The sequence below is a fragment of the Cydia amplana genome, chromosome 1 (genome assembly GCF_948474715.1).
Source record: "Cydia amplana chromosome 1, ilCydAmpl1.1, whole genome shotgun sequence".
Classification (NCBI taxonomy): domain Eukaryota; kingdom Metazoa; phylum Arthropoda; class Insecta; order Lepidoptera; family Tortricidae; genus Cydia; species Cydia amplana.
The window spans coordinates 15,204,274-15,221,170 of record NC_086069.1 but is presented as its reverse complement, the minus strand read 5'-3'; the positions used below and the strand labels follow the sequence as shown (position 1 = coordinate 15,221,170).

General features: G+C 36.5%; 1 protein-coding gene across 1 annotated transcript in view; it reads left to right on the top strand.

Moving 5' to 3' along the window:
- LOC134648811 (protein dachsous) overlaps positions 1–16,897 on the top strand; it is a 337,964-nt gene that overhangs the window by 315,681 nt on the left and 5,386 nt on the right. Inside the window, exons 5-14 of the mRNA XM_063503378.1 lie at positions 7,136–7,308; positions 7,567–7,796; positions 8,054–8,240; positions 8,898–9,324; positions 12,236–12,583; positions 12,698–12,852; positions 12,960–14,031; positions 14,112–14,832; positions 14,944–16,070; positions 16,498–16,788. Of these exons, the coding sequence (XP_063359448.1) occupies positions 7,136–7,308; positions 7,567–7,796; positions 8,054–8,240; positions 8,898–9,324; positions 12,236–12,583; positions 12,698–12,852; positions 12,960–14,031; positions 14,112–14,832; positions 14,944–16,070; positions 16,498–16,788 (4,731 nt within the window). The remainder of the gene's footprint in view (positions 1–7,135; positions 7,309–7,566; positions 7,797–8,053; positions 8,241–8,897; positions 9,325–12,235; positions 12,584–12,697; positions 12,853–12,959; positions 14,032–14,111; positions 14,833–14,943; positions 16,071–16,497; positions 16,789–16,897) is intronic.

Sequence of the window (16,897 nt, the reverse complement as noted above, 5' to 3'; positions counted from 1 at the left end):
TGAGTACGTTACACACAGGGGACGATTATTATCCGGTCATAAAAAAAAACAGAATACGAATTTGGTTAATAACAATAAATCAAATAAAACATATATCTTCACTGTAGCCTGAAATGGAACAGGCATTTTCTCACCAGTACAATAGACTCGCAATAATAATAGTATCTTCACGATACCTATCTAGGACTGCGACTGAACTGAATGAGTAAATCGCCATAGTTTGTGCATTAAGCCAGCTGGGCCAGCCTTGAGTTTAATTAGAAAGAGCTCCATAACATTTATGTTCGATGTTCCAGCACGCCCCCGCCAGATTTATGACTAACTTGCCCCGAGATAAACATTCATTAATTAAAAAAATATAATGTATTGTAGATCCGGACTTGTAGCGTGTTTTGACAACGTCCAGCGAAATTCCAGGCTCTTAACGATTCATAATCGTATTATGTTTTTGTACAGTTTAGGTAAATATAAATCATTCATCACAATTTAATGCCACTAAAAAAAACCTATTTAATTTACGTGGCAACATAAAACAAACATTTTTGCAATTTACGAGTAATAAACACGCCGTTAGATTTTTTTTCTTGATCTAATCTAAAATAAATGACTTCGGAGGCTAATAAAATAATTGCATTATATACATGGAGTGATTACACGCATGTGGAGGGCCAAGTAAATCGATATTTGATTAGTATGTAAAGATTAACGTGACTAATGATTCAAGCTTAAAGAGAACCTACTTACTACTGACTAGTAAGCATTTAATGCAAGTAAGGAAATTTCCTATAGGTTATAAACTAGAGATTATAAAATATTGTGTAGAACCGCGTTTCCTATTTCTTTGACGTTATTGATCAATCTATGAAATCAGCGGTGTAAGGAAATATATTTTGGACTAGGTATTTAATATATTTTTTAAATTTAAAAATTCCAGCAGCGTAAATAACGACGCCTGTGTATGAATAACTTCATATAAATTCGCACAGACCCGATTCTTACGGAGGCGAAATTTAAAATTCGAATCCCCATTGCCCAGAAATCCAAGGATACGAATCGTCTGCGCCCGCGTCGAATAAATCCTGCGCAGGTCAACGACCTGGCCACGGCGACAGTTTTTGCTCCCAACATTTTAAACTTCTTTTTCAAGCGTACCGCAATTATTTTCGACTTTTTCCCGACGCTATTTGGCCGAATTTAATCTGAAGATGTTTTGCACGTAATTGTTATAAAAAACATTTAAAATACAATACAATTACAACATTCCGCTTTAGGAAATAACCTCAAGATTTTTGCGAACTTGGTATAACGAATACTTAATTGTAAGACATCTTCAAGGTGCATCTAAATGAATTATGGCACCTAAGTATATTGACATTGTGCAATGATTGAAATTAACCTCCAAGAGATACCTACCTGTAGCCGTATCCTGATTATAATAACATTTGATCAAACCAGAAATGTTCTTTTGACACTGACGGATCATATCCACTATAAATCCAGATCAAATTCCTGTTATAACGACTAGAATACGATTCCTGATCTGATATTAATTTCTTATAGTTGTCAAGACAAGTCTGTAGTCTATTCTCCAAAAAAGAATTTATGCATACATCTTTTTGGCGATTTTACGATACTTTGTGTAATGACCACTTAAAAAATATTGAATGAAATACAGTGTTGCCAACCTTATTTTAAATGTCATCTGGGCATTTCTATTTAAAGTTGTACCCTTGAGTTTTTCGCATGTCCCCTTGCATTTTTTGCGATTTACTCTTAAGACGAATTTTTTAACTGGACAAATGATGTTTTTTATTGAAATATATTATATGGACACATCATTTATTAAGTTTAATGCTCAATAAATCACTTTTTTCTAACTTAAAATCAGGTTTTTAGATATGATAAAATCACCCCGTAGTACTGTCCCCTTCACCGATTTCAACTTTTGATGGACTTTTACACATATTTTTTCTATGATGGCAACACCAAGTAATGCATTCCTGGCATAGTTTAAATGTTGAAAAATGCGTAATTGATGAAAAACCGCTTTGAAAACATCAATAATAGGGTTTAAATTCGATAAAACCGTTGCCCGCCGAAATAGCGAATCGGACATAGTCCGGGTTGGTTACGCAGTTTTTTCCAAGTAGCGAAATATTTTTTACCAACATTTTAGGTTTTATTTTATCCTGGCAAACCTGTGACCATAGATAAAGCTTATTTAAACGTTAAATTTGATTTGAAACGGTCAAAATCGCGACCATCGTGACCTGCTGGTGTTGACATGTAATTTTACTCAATGTTTTGTCCGTTTTGTTCAAGAGTTTATGCAGCTTAAACCTTAAGTAACTGAAATACTGTTTATATTAAATAAAACTATGTCTCATACAGTTATTTGTCAAGTAAATAAGTTGAATATTGTGGTTAGTTTTGTATTATTTTGAATATATTTAATTCTGGTCCAGACAAATCGTTACGTCCGTTTGGTAACAATTTGAAGCGTAACATATAGCTGGACTAGAAAAATGTAACCAAACGGACACGGTAAAGTCGCACGCACATTGAGTATATGTCGTTTTTACTGTGACTTTGTCTGTACTTATTTAATTCATGTGCAATTAATAAGTAATATTTTATGAAGTAATATTGAGTTTTTTTATGTTTAAAACTCTATCTACTGATTTTAGTACATATATTGTAGTCCTTTTTTTATTCACTGAGTATTTGTGTAAATTTTTGATTATTGTAATCTCGTCTTTACTTTATCCATTAAGTTACATGGGTGTCCATTTGGAAATGTCCCCTTGTTATCAAAAGTATTTTTATAGTTTATTTAATGTTTAAAAGCTAAAATATTTAATTTTTTTGACAATAATCACATGTTTTGTTAATTCTAATGATTGTTATTCGTCACATGGCAGCAATACCAATAACTATTTAATAAACCTAAAAATAAGGTACGATTTGGGGTCACCTCGTAACCAAACCACCTAAAGTTCCCTTTTATGAAAAATGTTTGTTCTTAATCGGTCAATGATGATTGTTTTTAGTTTGTTTATTAACAGTTCTAAGCTTTGAACATAAAAACATTTGCTTCAAGTATGTCTTTTATTTACTACATCAAAAACCATTTGTAACCAAACGGACCACAAAAAACCTCCCTCATCCTATTAAATATTAATTTTAACTGGTTTATCCTAAAAATATGACGATTCTCTTTAGTGTTTGGTAAACTACAATATATTTACTCATAGAATTACATGAAAAAGTACCAAATAATCATGGTACAACTTTAAATAGAAATGCCCATCTCTGACATATAAGTGAACCATAGACATGTTTTTTTTTTAATTCATTCATTCATTCATTCTTTTCCCGCCCGCCTTTTTTTTGCTACTTCTTGAATTAAAAATATTTGTTAAATTTACAATTTTATTTCAAAATAAGTGCTTGGTCGTAGAAAAAGTATTGTATGCAACGTTGTTTAACTGAGTCAAAAAATACTCGTGGCGTCTTTATTAACAATTTTCGGCTTCGCCTCAAATCATCACGCCACTCGCCTTTTTTGACCTCTCTTAAACAACGGTTGCATAAAATACTATAACTTCTCCAGAAAAAGCAATAGTTTAACATCGAATATTTAATTAAATATATGGTTTTTAAGTATTCACAGCCGTAGTACTTATATCTTGTTTTAAATTACAAAATACAAAATAATCAAAGCGCAATAGAATCATGTAAAAGGCCATATCTTATCTAAACTGCATTTTTTTTTTCTAAACAGTAAATTCCATACTGGAAATATACATTTCACGCAACTACTGCCACAGAAGAAAACTAGTTATGGAATAAATAGATCTTTTTAATGATTCTCAGAAGTTCCTTTGTTAAATCCAGTTCCATCAGATAAAAAAGCTTATTCCCTGTGGCGATAATCTAGCTTCTATTTGATAATTAATTCATTTAAATTGATTCAGTGAACAATTCCTAAGATCCTTAATTGAGCTGCCTTCGTGAGCAGATAATCTTCAGTAATGGAGTCAATTTAGAAGGGCAATGCAAATTTTGTAAAGGTATGGCACGGGATTTAATGAATCAAAAGGTTCGGAGGTTAGCTTTTGATGGGCTGGCTCTGATTACAGATACAACATGAACGAAAGACAAGCCTTGTTTAGTTCTCACAAAACAGTTTAGACTCCTTTAGCAAACTCAAGATTAAGCGAAGTTTATTATTTATTTCATAATGATTGAAGAGATAATTCATAAATATCATACTGACCAAACAAAATAATCACGGCGTTAGTGCATGGAAACTCTTTTACGTAATCGTACACTTATTTTTTGGTTCAATAAAAACAAATAGACAATTAAATTATTGAAGAAATAATTGTCAAATATCATACTTGACCAAACATAATAATCACGGCGTTAGTGCATGGAAACTCTGTTACGTAATCGTACACTTATTTTTTGGTTGAATAAAAACAAATAGACATGAACTTTGCCTGTTATTGTTCAGGATTAATCTTAGGTACTAACTGAGTTGCATATTATGAATAGATACATAATTTTAAAGAGTAGCAACTTTTTGCAATCTCGTAACACTGCTTTTAATTTCGCATTTTAAGTATTCCGTTTTGTATCATAATAAAATTATGGATTACAATAACTTTAAGACTAAAACTCACTCTTAAATATACGAGACTGAGAAGCTTAAAGTTAAATCGAATTAGCGGACAGGTCTCCTAAATTTAATTTATCCGGTTTGACAAAGGTCAAGATTAAAGCATCTTTATTATACCTAATCATGTTTGACAAAACTGCAACATTTCGTTACAGCAACTTAGGCATATATGTATATACTCGTAGATTTCAGCCAAAATTAGCGGAAAAAACACACATATCGTCGCTATACATACCTGCAACAATCATTTAATGGAAATGTCGCTTTTCTTTCATTCGGAATACGGGTGTTTTTGTCATCAAATGAGTGTTACAGATACGAGGTTGAGTAAGTATAGCGGCGATATGGCCGGATTGTCCATAAGAAATCAAAATTGAGCACTTTTTATTTCAAATCTGCAGTACAGTTTAAGTAAATTGTGTATTCTGTTCGTTTTGTAGGGTTAATAGTATTTAAATTAAAAGTTATAATTTATAATATATCACGAGATGCAGTTCAGTACCATTTCAAGACTTTAAGCAACTTTCATTATCATACCTTTATACAGTGCCAAAACATCCTATTAAGAAGGCGTATTGAAATAATAAAAGAAAAACAGCTACCTGGCACCAGGACGAATTCTGTAAAATCAGTGACCGAAAATAAGGGACGACGTTTCGCCTGAGCGGCTGCATAAACAGAGAGGAGACAAAGGGGTATCGCGGGGGTGCAGGCAAAGAGGGGAGGGAGAGGTATAGGGTTGACACTTACTTATTTACTTCACCTGATCATTTGACTGTTAGTGGTAATAAATGTGTATTTTTGCAATGGTTGTTTACAATCGTACCAAATCTGACCATTGTTAAATAAAGAAATCTGTTCTCACATGTTGTCCTAAGTGATTTTCGGTGTAGCGAACGGTTAAAATTTAATAAGAAAGAATATTCAGTTCTTGTTGCCAAATAAGGCTCTGTACATACGTGCACATGGAATCTTCAGCACCTTTGGGCCTTTCTACCTGTTAAATTCTTTGAGCCTCTTTTGTCGTCGTCATTCTTTAAAATTTGCAAAGTAACATAAACACATACTGAAACACCTAAAAAGTCTCAGCACAAAAACTCGTAAAAAACGTTGCAATAACGCTTTTTTCGGTTATTTGCGAATTTCGCAGCCCTATATCCCACTCGCAGAAACAAAGACCGTCGCCATGTCCCCAATAAGACGGTATATCAATCTGAGCGTCAAGTGCCCAAACTGGCCCAAAAACGACCGCAAAAAGCGCCAAAAAAATGTCGACAATGAGCGCCTTTAAATCGTTGCGAGAGCTGCCAATTAAAAATTGATAGATATAAGACGTTTTTTCGGGGTTATGAAATTACAGTGTTACCCTGTTACCTAATAAACGTAATTTATTTACACATATTGAAGCAAATCTCGCTTGGGTTAAGTACCTGACATACTTCTACACATAAATATTTTCGAATTTCAACTGTTGTGAGACATACTAACATTGAATAATTTTACGGCGGGGTTTTTTTTATGTCGCGCGAGTGACTTAAAACAAGTGAGTCTAAACCGTAAAATTATTCAATGATAAATATTTTATTAAGTATCTGCTTCTCCTTTCTATGTACGAGTAATCTCAGAAATAATATTACTGATTAGTGTCAGTTAAATTTAAGCTTTACGTGAAATAAGATTCTAATTATCAACGATAGGTATACCTATGAAATGATGAAAAAAACGTATCAGTTTTTCCATTACAGTGGATTGTAGGGACGTACTTATATAATTTTTTTCGGGACATTTGTAAACCAGCAATTTTTGAATAGTATCACATTTTCCCATAATTCACAGGCTACAGACAAGCAAACCTATCTTCCTGGAACCATAGACGATTGATCGAAAGTAACATAATAGGGATATAAATATTTATGGGTGACCGTAAATTGCGTGGTCAGTCAAAGCTCTGATCGGTTAAATCGAGACGGGTATTCCAGATTCAGGGATATTATGATAAAGTAACATAAGTTAACTATAACATCCAGTAGGTAGGTTACTTAAAAATATATGTTTTCTTCTATATATATGTTTGAATGTTATAAATAATCACAAATGTTATAGTGCCTTAATCGCCAGTTATATGTATAGTGCCTGTAATATTAAATTGTTTGAATTTCTTATTTTATATGTTGTGTGACAGATTGTGACTTTATTTCGACAATAAATTTTATTATAAAAACAAAAGAATAAGCTCGGAAAGCTTAATATTTTGAAATCGTTGCCAAGTTTTAATATGGGCCACAAAATCGTATCTGTGCCTCGCGATGCTCAAAATTCTCCATTTTACACGTAGTTTTTCGCTTCCTCAGTTTTCAAAATAACCACGAGCGGTAAAAAAACTACTTTGCGTCCTTGAAAAACAATTAATAGGTATTGTAAGAATAACCCGATCATAAATTTGTTATCCAGGCAAGCAGCCGCGCTACAGCATCATATCCGGAGACCCAGAGCGCCACTTCACCGTGGAGCCGCTCACTGGCGCCATCAGGACCGCGGGCCCGCTGGACCGGGAAACCAGGGCGTCGTACCTGCTGAACGTGAGGGCAGCGAGCGGGAATTCTGCCAGTTTTGATCAGACACAGGTAGGCAGTGAACACGCTGTAGATAACGCAAAAAGCATATTTTCCACACGTGAGAAAGACCACTGCGTTGCGCGCTTTATGTTAAGTTACCAGTATAAAACTTTTATTTCACGTTGGTGGAAAACAAGTACAGGGCTCGCCTAATAGATTTATGCTTTTCAGCAACGCCTCTTCTATAAGATAAAGAAGATTACTAAAAATAAGAGAGTCGAAATAAAATTAACGAAGTAAAACTATAAATTCATCATTGCTGTACAGGTCCAAATAACCCTAGAAGATGTAAACGACAACACCCCCGAGTTCGGCACGTCGTCGGTGCGCGTGTCCGTGGCGGAGTCCGCCGCGGTCGGGTCCGTGGTGTACGCGGCGCGCGCCACTGACGAGGATGAGGGCAGGAACGCCCAGCTCACGTACCAGCTGGTGTCCGCCACTGGACCCCCGAACACGTTCGCTGTTAATGCGCAGCATGGATTGGTTACTCTTTTGAGGTGCGTTATGATTCGTTTCAATACCTGCTGGCATTTCAGTGTCCTTATGTCATTTTTATACTTTGTATGCTACGCTGACTTTAAGGATTATTTATCTTTATTTATGTTATAATTTCAGTGACTTATGTATATCGGATATAATGTATATTCGATATTATGTATACTTAAGTTACTCAATTCTGAGTTATTTCTTCCCCTTTTTTTTAGAAGTAGATTCCGCAGTGCGATGATACTCACACATCATTAATTTGTTGCAGGCCGTTAGACTATGAAAACCTGGTGCGTCACACTCTAGTGATTTCGGCTAAAGATGGCGGAGTGCCATCTCTGAGCGCCAACTTGACTCTAGCAGTGGATGTGCAGGATGTTAACGACAACACACCGGTGTTCGAGCACGAGTCTTACAGTGCCAGTGTGCTAGAGTCTGAATCTATAAATACAAAGGTACGTTTTGTAAAATATTTATTAATTTTGAAGCTGAGTCAAGTTAATAAAGAAGACTGTCAGCCACACAACGCCGCGAGAATCGTCAGTGTTCTAGATGACAGTAAATATTTTAGTTATTGGTGTACGAAAAGTGCCACGCTACTGCTATAACGTAAAATTAGACTTGTCTGAGCGCAGTAAGAGTCACAAAAGTAGATTTAAAACTTAAATAAACCATTTTAAGTTCTTTTTAGAAAAGGTTTAAAAATAGACGTTTAATAGTTTAACTATTTGATGCCGCTATTAAATAAGAATATGCTAAAATGCCTTTAATATGTTTTAGTTTTACTTTTGTGCATATGACGGCAGCCAGAAAAATCGGATTTTACGTTTAGAAGTCATAAATATTAGTAGGTGATAAATGTTATATGTATAAAATAAAATGGAAAAATAGTAAAAAGGCATACGAGAAACGCCGTGTTGTAGTTGTTCGTCTTGAATAATTACTTTACTAGTCTCTGGTTGAAGGTATTTCTTCAGAACATTTTACTAACTCGATATTTATTTATGAGTGAGCTTTAGTTAGGTAATAATTTATGATCTTAAAAATAAGTCTGTCGAGTTAAATGTATACCTGTTATTACGAATTTGTTAAAAATAATAAATGATTTACAGATTTTGGAGATTCAAGCAATAGACAAAGATACAGGCAACAATGCCCGCCTAACTTATCGGATCATATCATCTGACAACACCACCAACGAAGGATTCTTCCAAGTCCAACCCACAACGGGCTGGGTCTACCTCGCCAAGGCGCTTGACAGAGAAACCGCGGCGCACCACAAAATGACTATAACTGCCACTGATAACGGCATGCCTCCTCTATCAGCAAGTGCAAGTTTAATCATAAACGTCATCGATGCCAATGATAACGATCCTGTATTTTCAAAATTGGCATACGAATTTAAAGTAGAGGAAAATATGAACATTGGCGCATTCGTAGGCAAAATAGCCGCAACAGATGCCGATCTAGGCGACAATGCACTGTTAAGATACAGCTTGTTTCCTACGAATACTAGTTTTGCTATCCACCCGGTGACAGGTGAGTCGAAAGTTATTCTTATTCAAGGTAAACGTTTCGTTAAGGTTTACGCGGTTTGGCTCAGGTGGAGTTTGTTTGTAGAGGATTGAAGTGCGTAAACGCAAATAAATCTCGGCTTGTTCGTTTTTAAGAGATGATACTTAGGGTCTGCCCTTACTATTATTTATGAGAAGCTAGTGTTATACACGATAGATGGTAAAATAATTTACTAAATTACAAATAATTGAATATTATGTTTTAATGATCTTCAGCTAATAATCTTATTTATAAATATGTAACAGTCTAACAGTTAACCAATTAGTCGTTTTGTTTAATTGATTTCAATAAAAATAATATTTCACGACCAAGAGCACATTTAACACATTTGAATGCTACTTTTAGACAATATTGAGTATTACATAACCCGAGTTCAACTTATTTCGAAAGCAATAATTCATAAATAATTCTCATACTCATTCATAATGCAACTTTACCGTAAGCCCAACGAGCCGAGGATCCTATCCTCTATTTGATCAGCTAAAGAATAATTCCTACCTCTCAACGCATTGTTTAGATGGCCGGCGCTTTTGAAAGCTAAAACCCGAAGTATGTTGTGCCTTAAGACCCATCGACTGGGCAAACAGCCAGGACAAACAAACCACAATAATACCTGCGCACTTTTTACGAATTGAGAGCACTTTTTCCCATGAATATCATTACTGTGCTATTTTAGATTTTACTTAATGTTTCTATTCTGTATTCTTTATTCTGTCTGAAACGCTATTTACCAAATTAAAGATTATCTGGAGTATAAGCAACTGTATTTTATTTGTTGAAAGTTCTTTTAAATTCAGTTGAAGCAATTTATGCCACTTGACCATGATGCAATTTCATTTTATCAATAATATAAGTAATTAACTAAATTACAAAAGTACATATTTCCAAACTTATACTCCAATTCATATTTTTATATTTAATCTAGGTTAAACTATCACTAGAAAACATTCGTAAGCTTGACACAAGTTTGAAAAGTAATGTATTTGTAAGTTATTGACCGAGCGAAAGCGAAGGTGTCCGTTTCAGCTGGGTTAAAATAAAATCGTATGTCCGGATGTCTACGTCTACAGGTCGCATTTTTCAACCGATTCTCGTGAAGTTTGGTCAGCAGGTTCAATAGTTGTATAAATTTATTTTTGTCATATTGATCGTTACGATAAGTAACTCTTTTTTCGTAGTTATCGCAGAGGCTGATTATCGGTACAGCAATCATATCATTGGAATCGCAGTTTTTCGCTTCTCAATATGGGCGTTCGCAAAAATGGGGGGGGGGGTGGCAGTTCGTTATCGCTCGATAACTGACTGATGAATGGCCTCCCGTACCATCTCAATTCGGCTTATCTCGGATCGACACCCCGCGAGCTAGTTAGCGAATCTCTACCCTCCTGTCCTCCACAAATTCGTAAATCATTCCGAATGACGTCTGTATGTGGACCCGATTGGCTACGACCAGGAATCAGATCCAAACAGCTGGATTTTACAATGTTTTCGGAGGCAAAAACTACAGCCTTTTATGTGCATAATCGCATCGAAAACCTGTTGATTTTATTCGTCGGCACCTTCAGATCCGCGAATCGGTTCCGAGAGCGATCCGAGTAATCGAATTACCCACTTAGCAGTTGGCGAGTTTGCTCGATTATTAATCAATCGTTTATGGCAATTTTTATCGGAAAGGTCGTGGCTAGCGTCGCTACGGGAGGGAGCCATAATGAATTTATGCGTGTCAATTGCGAGTTATAAACGTCGTCGCGCGCGCTTGCGTCCTGACCCACCATTAACTATTATTAAAATATTACTATGTAGAAGCCTCGCTATTCTCTGCTATGTTTTATGACCGCCTCACTAGGGCCAGATACTGTCGTCGAGCATTAAAGCTCATACGTTACAAATGTACGTGTAGGACGTTGCACGGCCGTACAACTCGTTCGGTTGACGGATACCTTTTATTTTCATATGCTTTTGAAATGAGTAATAGGTGTAAAATGTTGCTGGAATCCCACTCTCTAAAGGGTGACTATAAATTAAAATAATGACGCTTATATTGCTGGCGAATTAAAAATGTAATTGTGACGCTGAGAAATGTTGGGTTGTTTTAATAAATTCGCCTCTCTCAATGAATGATAGGGTAAAGGAATATATTCCTATCTGACTCATGTTTTATATCATCCATACAAAATCCGGCTCCAGTGTTTGCGCGCGTTGGAATAACGAAGCGCATTTTTTTAAGAGTTTGCTTTCGTCGCTCATTACGCCAGTCCCTGGCACATCTTATTATCGGTCGACAGCTTAGCAATAACCAAATCGAATTCTACCAAAAATGTGAGGAAATAAAGTTGTGTTTAGGTTGTGCTGGCTCTACGAAATCACGTTTATCGTCCTTCCCCGTTTCTGTCATCACGATTTTTAGGATCCCTATACGGAGTTGGGCCTTGGATAATCATAGTTATTCCGCCTCAGGCGATCTCTTTTATGAATGCCTAATTTTGGGTCTCGCCGTGACTATAATGGAATTGAAATTGTATTTTTTATGAGACTTATTGAGTTGGTTTCCAAAATATATTATATACATATATGTATTGAAAGTAATAAATTGACAGTTGAAATGTTGTGAGCCTGTCTGTTGGGTTGTACGATGGATCTCTCTCTACCACTCAGTATCAACTCCTATAATGTTTTTACAATAACGCTTGTAAACTTCGGCACTGTTTGTCTTCTCTGTAATCCATCCTTTGTATCTTTTGATGTAATGACTGTTTGTTGCCATAATAAAATAAAATAAAAAATGTTGAATTTATTAAAATATTGAAATTGTATCCAGATTTAGGATCGCAATTGCTTCTTTGACTGTTTTCAATTATTTATTTTGTTTTTACAGGAATCATTACAACAAAGGATTTCCTAGATCGCGAGTTCAAGGCTGCATATTCCTTATTCGCTGAAGCCAAAGACCAAGGAACTCCTGCCCGCTACAGCAAAGTTCCTGTCTCCATTAAAATCACCGACGTCAACGACAATTCACCTGAGATCATTGACCCCAGAGAAGATGTTATCAGTGTTAGGGAAGAACAACAGCCTGGGGCAGAAGTAGCCAGAGTGAAAGCCATCGATAGAGATAATGGGGTCAATTCATCTGTTACATATTCCATTGTCAATGAGAGAGATTCGGACGGATTTGGAGTATTTGTCATTGATCCGAAAAGTGGTGTCATTAAAACTAGTACTGGTAAGTATAAATTAATTGGAGTACTTAACTCACACATGTCAAGGTCCTCTTTTTACGTAGGTACTGTAAATGATTGTCTTATGATTGATGTTAAATTAATTAATGTGATTACAGTTCTCGATCATGAAGAAAGGTCAATTTATCGATTGACTGTGGCAGCTACAGATGGGGGTACACCACCTAAGCAAACAGTCAGACAATTAAAAGTGGAAGTTTTGGATTTAAATGATAACAGGCCCACATTTACGAGCTCCAGCTTGGCTTTTAAGGTAAGAAAAGATAATATTTAGATTTTTACAATTTATCTGACTTTAAACCTTTTAGTACTTCAAGTGTTTTCGGACTTTTTAATAGACATATGATTATTTAATTCCAGGTCCAAGAAGATGCCAGTATTGGTCACATCGTTGGTACAGTAGCGTGCTGTGATAGTACAATTAATGAAAATCTTATAAATGGTGAAGAGAAACAAATATCTTACTTATTGATGCCTTTAACTACTGACTACTCACCGGGAACCTTCGAAATTGACAGACGTACGGGGTCTCTAGTTGTAGCAAGGCAGCTGGATAGAGAAGTGCAGGACGAATATAGGTTGGAAGTTAGAGCGTTAGACACTTCAGCTACTAATAATCCTCAAAGTAGTGCTGTAACAGTAAAAATAGAAATTGTTGATGTAAATGACAACGCGCCTCTATGGCCACAAAATCCAATAAATATAGAAATCTCAGAAGGGACTTCTTTAGGAATGACTGTTTTTAATTTCACCGCTAAAGATAACGACGCGGGGCCGAATGGAGAGTTAAACTTCAGAGTCGTGTCATCATTGCCTCCATCTAGTAAGACATTTGCTTTAGACCCTCTGACAGGGTCATTAACTCTTACGGCAAATCTTGACTACGAGGTTTTAAAAGAGTACTGGCTCGTTGTAGAAGCTACGGATATGGCAGTCAATGAAACAGAAAGGATGTCAACGTTAGCTACTGTGCAAATATCTATAACTGATGCTAACGATAATGTTCCTAAATTTGTATCTAAAAATAAAGCATCTGTTGCCTTAAATACTCTTACCGGAACGTTATATCAAGCGCTAGCTATAGATGCTGACTCAGGAGATAATGGAAAAGTATCTTATTATATCTCTAGTGGAAACGAACTTTCATATTTTGCAATGGAATATGACACCGGAAGACTAACTCTATCAAAGAAATTTTCTTCTGATATTACTAAAATCCGGTCCGGTCAATATAAAATTAACCTTACTGCATCAGACCACGGCATGCCATTCAACAGACAAAGCCACATGATTCTGCAGCTAAATCTGCAAGAATCGACTAATGTTCCCCCGAGATTTACTGAAGCATTTTACAAAGCTAATATTAGTGAAGATATTCGTCCTGGTAGCTTTGTTACAAGGTTAACTGCTAAGTCATCAAGGGGTTCTGCAGGTAGGTTCAAGCTGATAAATAAAAATACTTTCTGCTTAGCAGTCATCGTTCGTGAACTCAATTATGTATTATTTTTTCAGGAAATTTGACATACATCATTCCGCCAGGCGTTGCCGACGATAAATTCGTCGTAGACCCTCGTCGAGGGACAGTTACAATTACATCAAAAATCGACCGTGAAAAGAGAGATCAGTATACATTCCCAGTCTACGTTACTGATGCTAGTACATTCCAGTCTACTACAAATTTTGATGTTACTACTGTGACAATAACTGTCATAGATGTAAATGACAATCCACCCACGTTTAAAACTGGTTCTTGCTATTCTTTAACAGTCCCTGAAAATAATGACCCGGAAGTAATTCATACTATTGCTGCTACAGACAAAGATATTGGTGCTAATGGGGTCATAACTTACAGTATTACATCAGGTAACAATGGAAACAAATTCGCCATTGACCATACAACAGGGCAACTAACAGCTAGAACTTTGGATAGAGAAACGCAGTCAAAATATCAACTTACTATAACGGCATTCGATCATGGCTCACCAGTAGCATTACAAGGATCTTGTAATATTTCAATTATCGTCGAAGACCAAAATGATAACGACCCTATATTTGACACTGGACACTACTCTGCTGCGATACCTGAAAATGCTCCTTTAGATACATCAGTTATAAAAGTCAGGGCAACAGATGCTGACCTTGGTTTTAATAAACGTGTTGTGTATTCATTAGCAAATGAAAGCCAAGGATTATTCAGAATTGATAACAAAACAGGAATCATCTTCACTACCGGGTAAGTTTGGTAATACAAATCTGATCGACCTTCCCAGATTTTTTAACAATCATTTCATTTATCTACTTTACGATTTACTATTACGATCTAATTTACTATTTACGTTTTCAGGGTATTTGACAGAGAAGATAGAAACCTTTATCATTTCGAAGCTGTAGCTACAGATGAAGGACGATACGTGGCTCGCTCTCAAAGAGTATCTGTGGAGATATCAATAACCGATGTAAATGATAATAAACCTATATTCACAAAATATCCATTTAAAGAAAAAGTCGCTACTTTGTCTCCACCAGGGCAAAGCTTACTTCGGGTGTCTGCAACTGACAATGACATCGGTACGAATGCAGAAATATTATACGAACTCATTGATACGTCTAACAATAAATTTCGTATCAACCCGACAACAGGCGTGTTAACAGCAACGCAAAGCTTAGCTAGCGAAAATGGAAAACTTATTCACTTAAAAGTAATGGCAAAGGACAAGGGGAACCCACCTCAAAGTTCCATAGGACTTATAGAAATCAGGGTAGGGGAGTCTTCCGATCAAACGCCATTACTTAATTTCCAAAACGCAAGTTACAACGTCACCATCGAAGAAAATCTGTCTTACGGAAAAGACGTGTTACAAGTAACGGCGGTTCGTAGCGACGGCCGGCGCCAAAGGGTTATTTATGAATTCGGCAATGGGGATGACCAATATGCATTTGAAATTGATTCTAACTCGGGACTCATACGAGTAAATAACTCTGCTAATTTAGATTACGAGTCGCACCCAGGCCCAACGCGGCATCTCGTCGTGGTCGCCCGAACGGAAGGTACGCCGGTCTTATACGGCTACTGCGACGTAACAATAAATCTGTTGGACCAAAACGACAACGCTCCCAGATTTACGCAACAGCAATACATCGCAAACGTGCTCGAAGGAAACACTAAGGGCGAGTTTGTCGTGCAACTCGCCGCAAAGGACAGCGACCGCGGAGTGAATGCGAGGATTCTATACCACATAGTAGACGGCAACCACGATAACGCGTTTATTATTGAGCCAGCATTCTCAGGATCGGTCAAAACAAATATAGTGCTGGATCGTGAGATAAGGGAGACGTATAAACTGACAGTCATTGCGACGGACGAGGGCGACCCGCAGATGACCGGCACGGCCACGTTGCGGATCAACGTGGTGGACGTTAACGATAACCAGCCGACGTTCCCCCCGCCAAATGTCATCGCAGTATCAGAAGGTTTGTTTTCCAAGTTTTTGTACTCGTTTACGTATTCGGTTTTAAATTGCTGTAGGTCGGCCTATCGACTTTTCGAAATAAATTGGTAGAACAAAAAGCGTCTTACAAAGAGGGAGGCATTTTACATAATTTGTATTCCCAACTCCGCGAGCCCGCGACGTTTCGATTCCAGCGTCGAGATTAAATAAAAGGGACTCCTTAAGGATCAATATTTATTGGACGGTATTACATTTTTTCGAGTGCATGTTTTAGCGGTGCCTCCCCCAAAGATTCGCGTTGGTTTTTATTTTGTTTTTTAATCATTGTACGTCGACAACAGTTTTGTTTTAGAGGTTATTTTGCTGATCGTTAAACCGGCAGCCGTTTCTTAAAAGCGAGAGAGTATGGTATGGTGGACGTCTTTTGACATTTCGTTTTGTTTTTGCAGGAACGGAAGTTGGGTCAGTGCTGACATCCGTTACGGCGAACGACGTTGACACATATCCTGCTCTAAAGTATTCAATAACTCAAGAGGACAATAGGTTTTCGATCGACAGATATAGCGGAAAGATTGTTTTGAATAAAGCGCTGGATTTTGAAACGAAGAAGGTTTACGAGGTGAATGTCAGCGTGTCGGATAACGAACACGTCGCCAAAACGACTTTGACGGTCAAGGTGTTGGATGTCAATGACAATGCACCAGTGTTTGATGAAATATCTTACAATCGGATTTTGCCAGGTTAGTTTAAATATTCAATCTTACTTATGAGTACTAGATAGCCTAAAATACATATAATGTTATTTATCAACAATTCAACACACATATTTTACATATTAAACCCTCTACG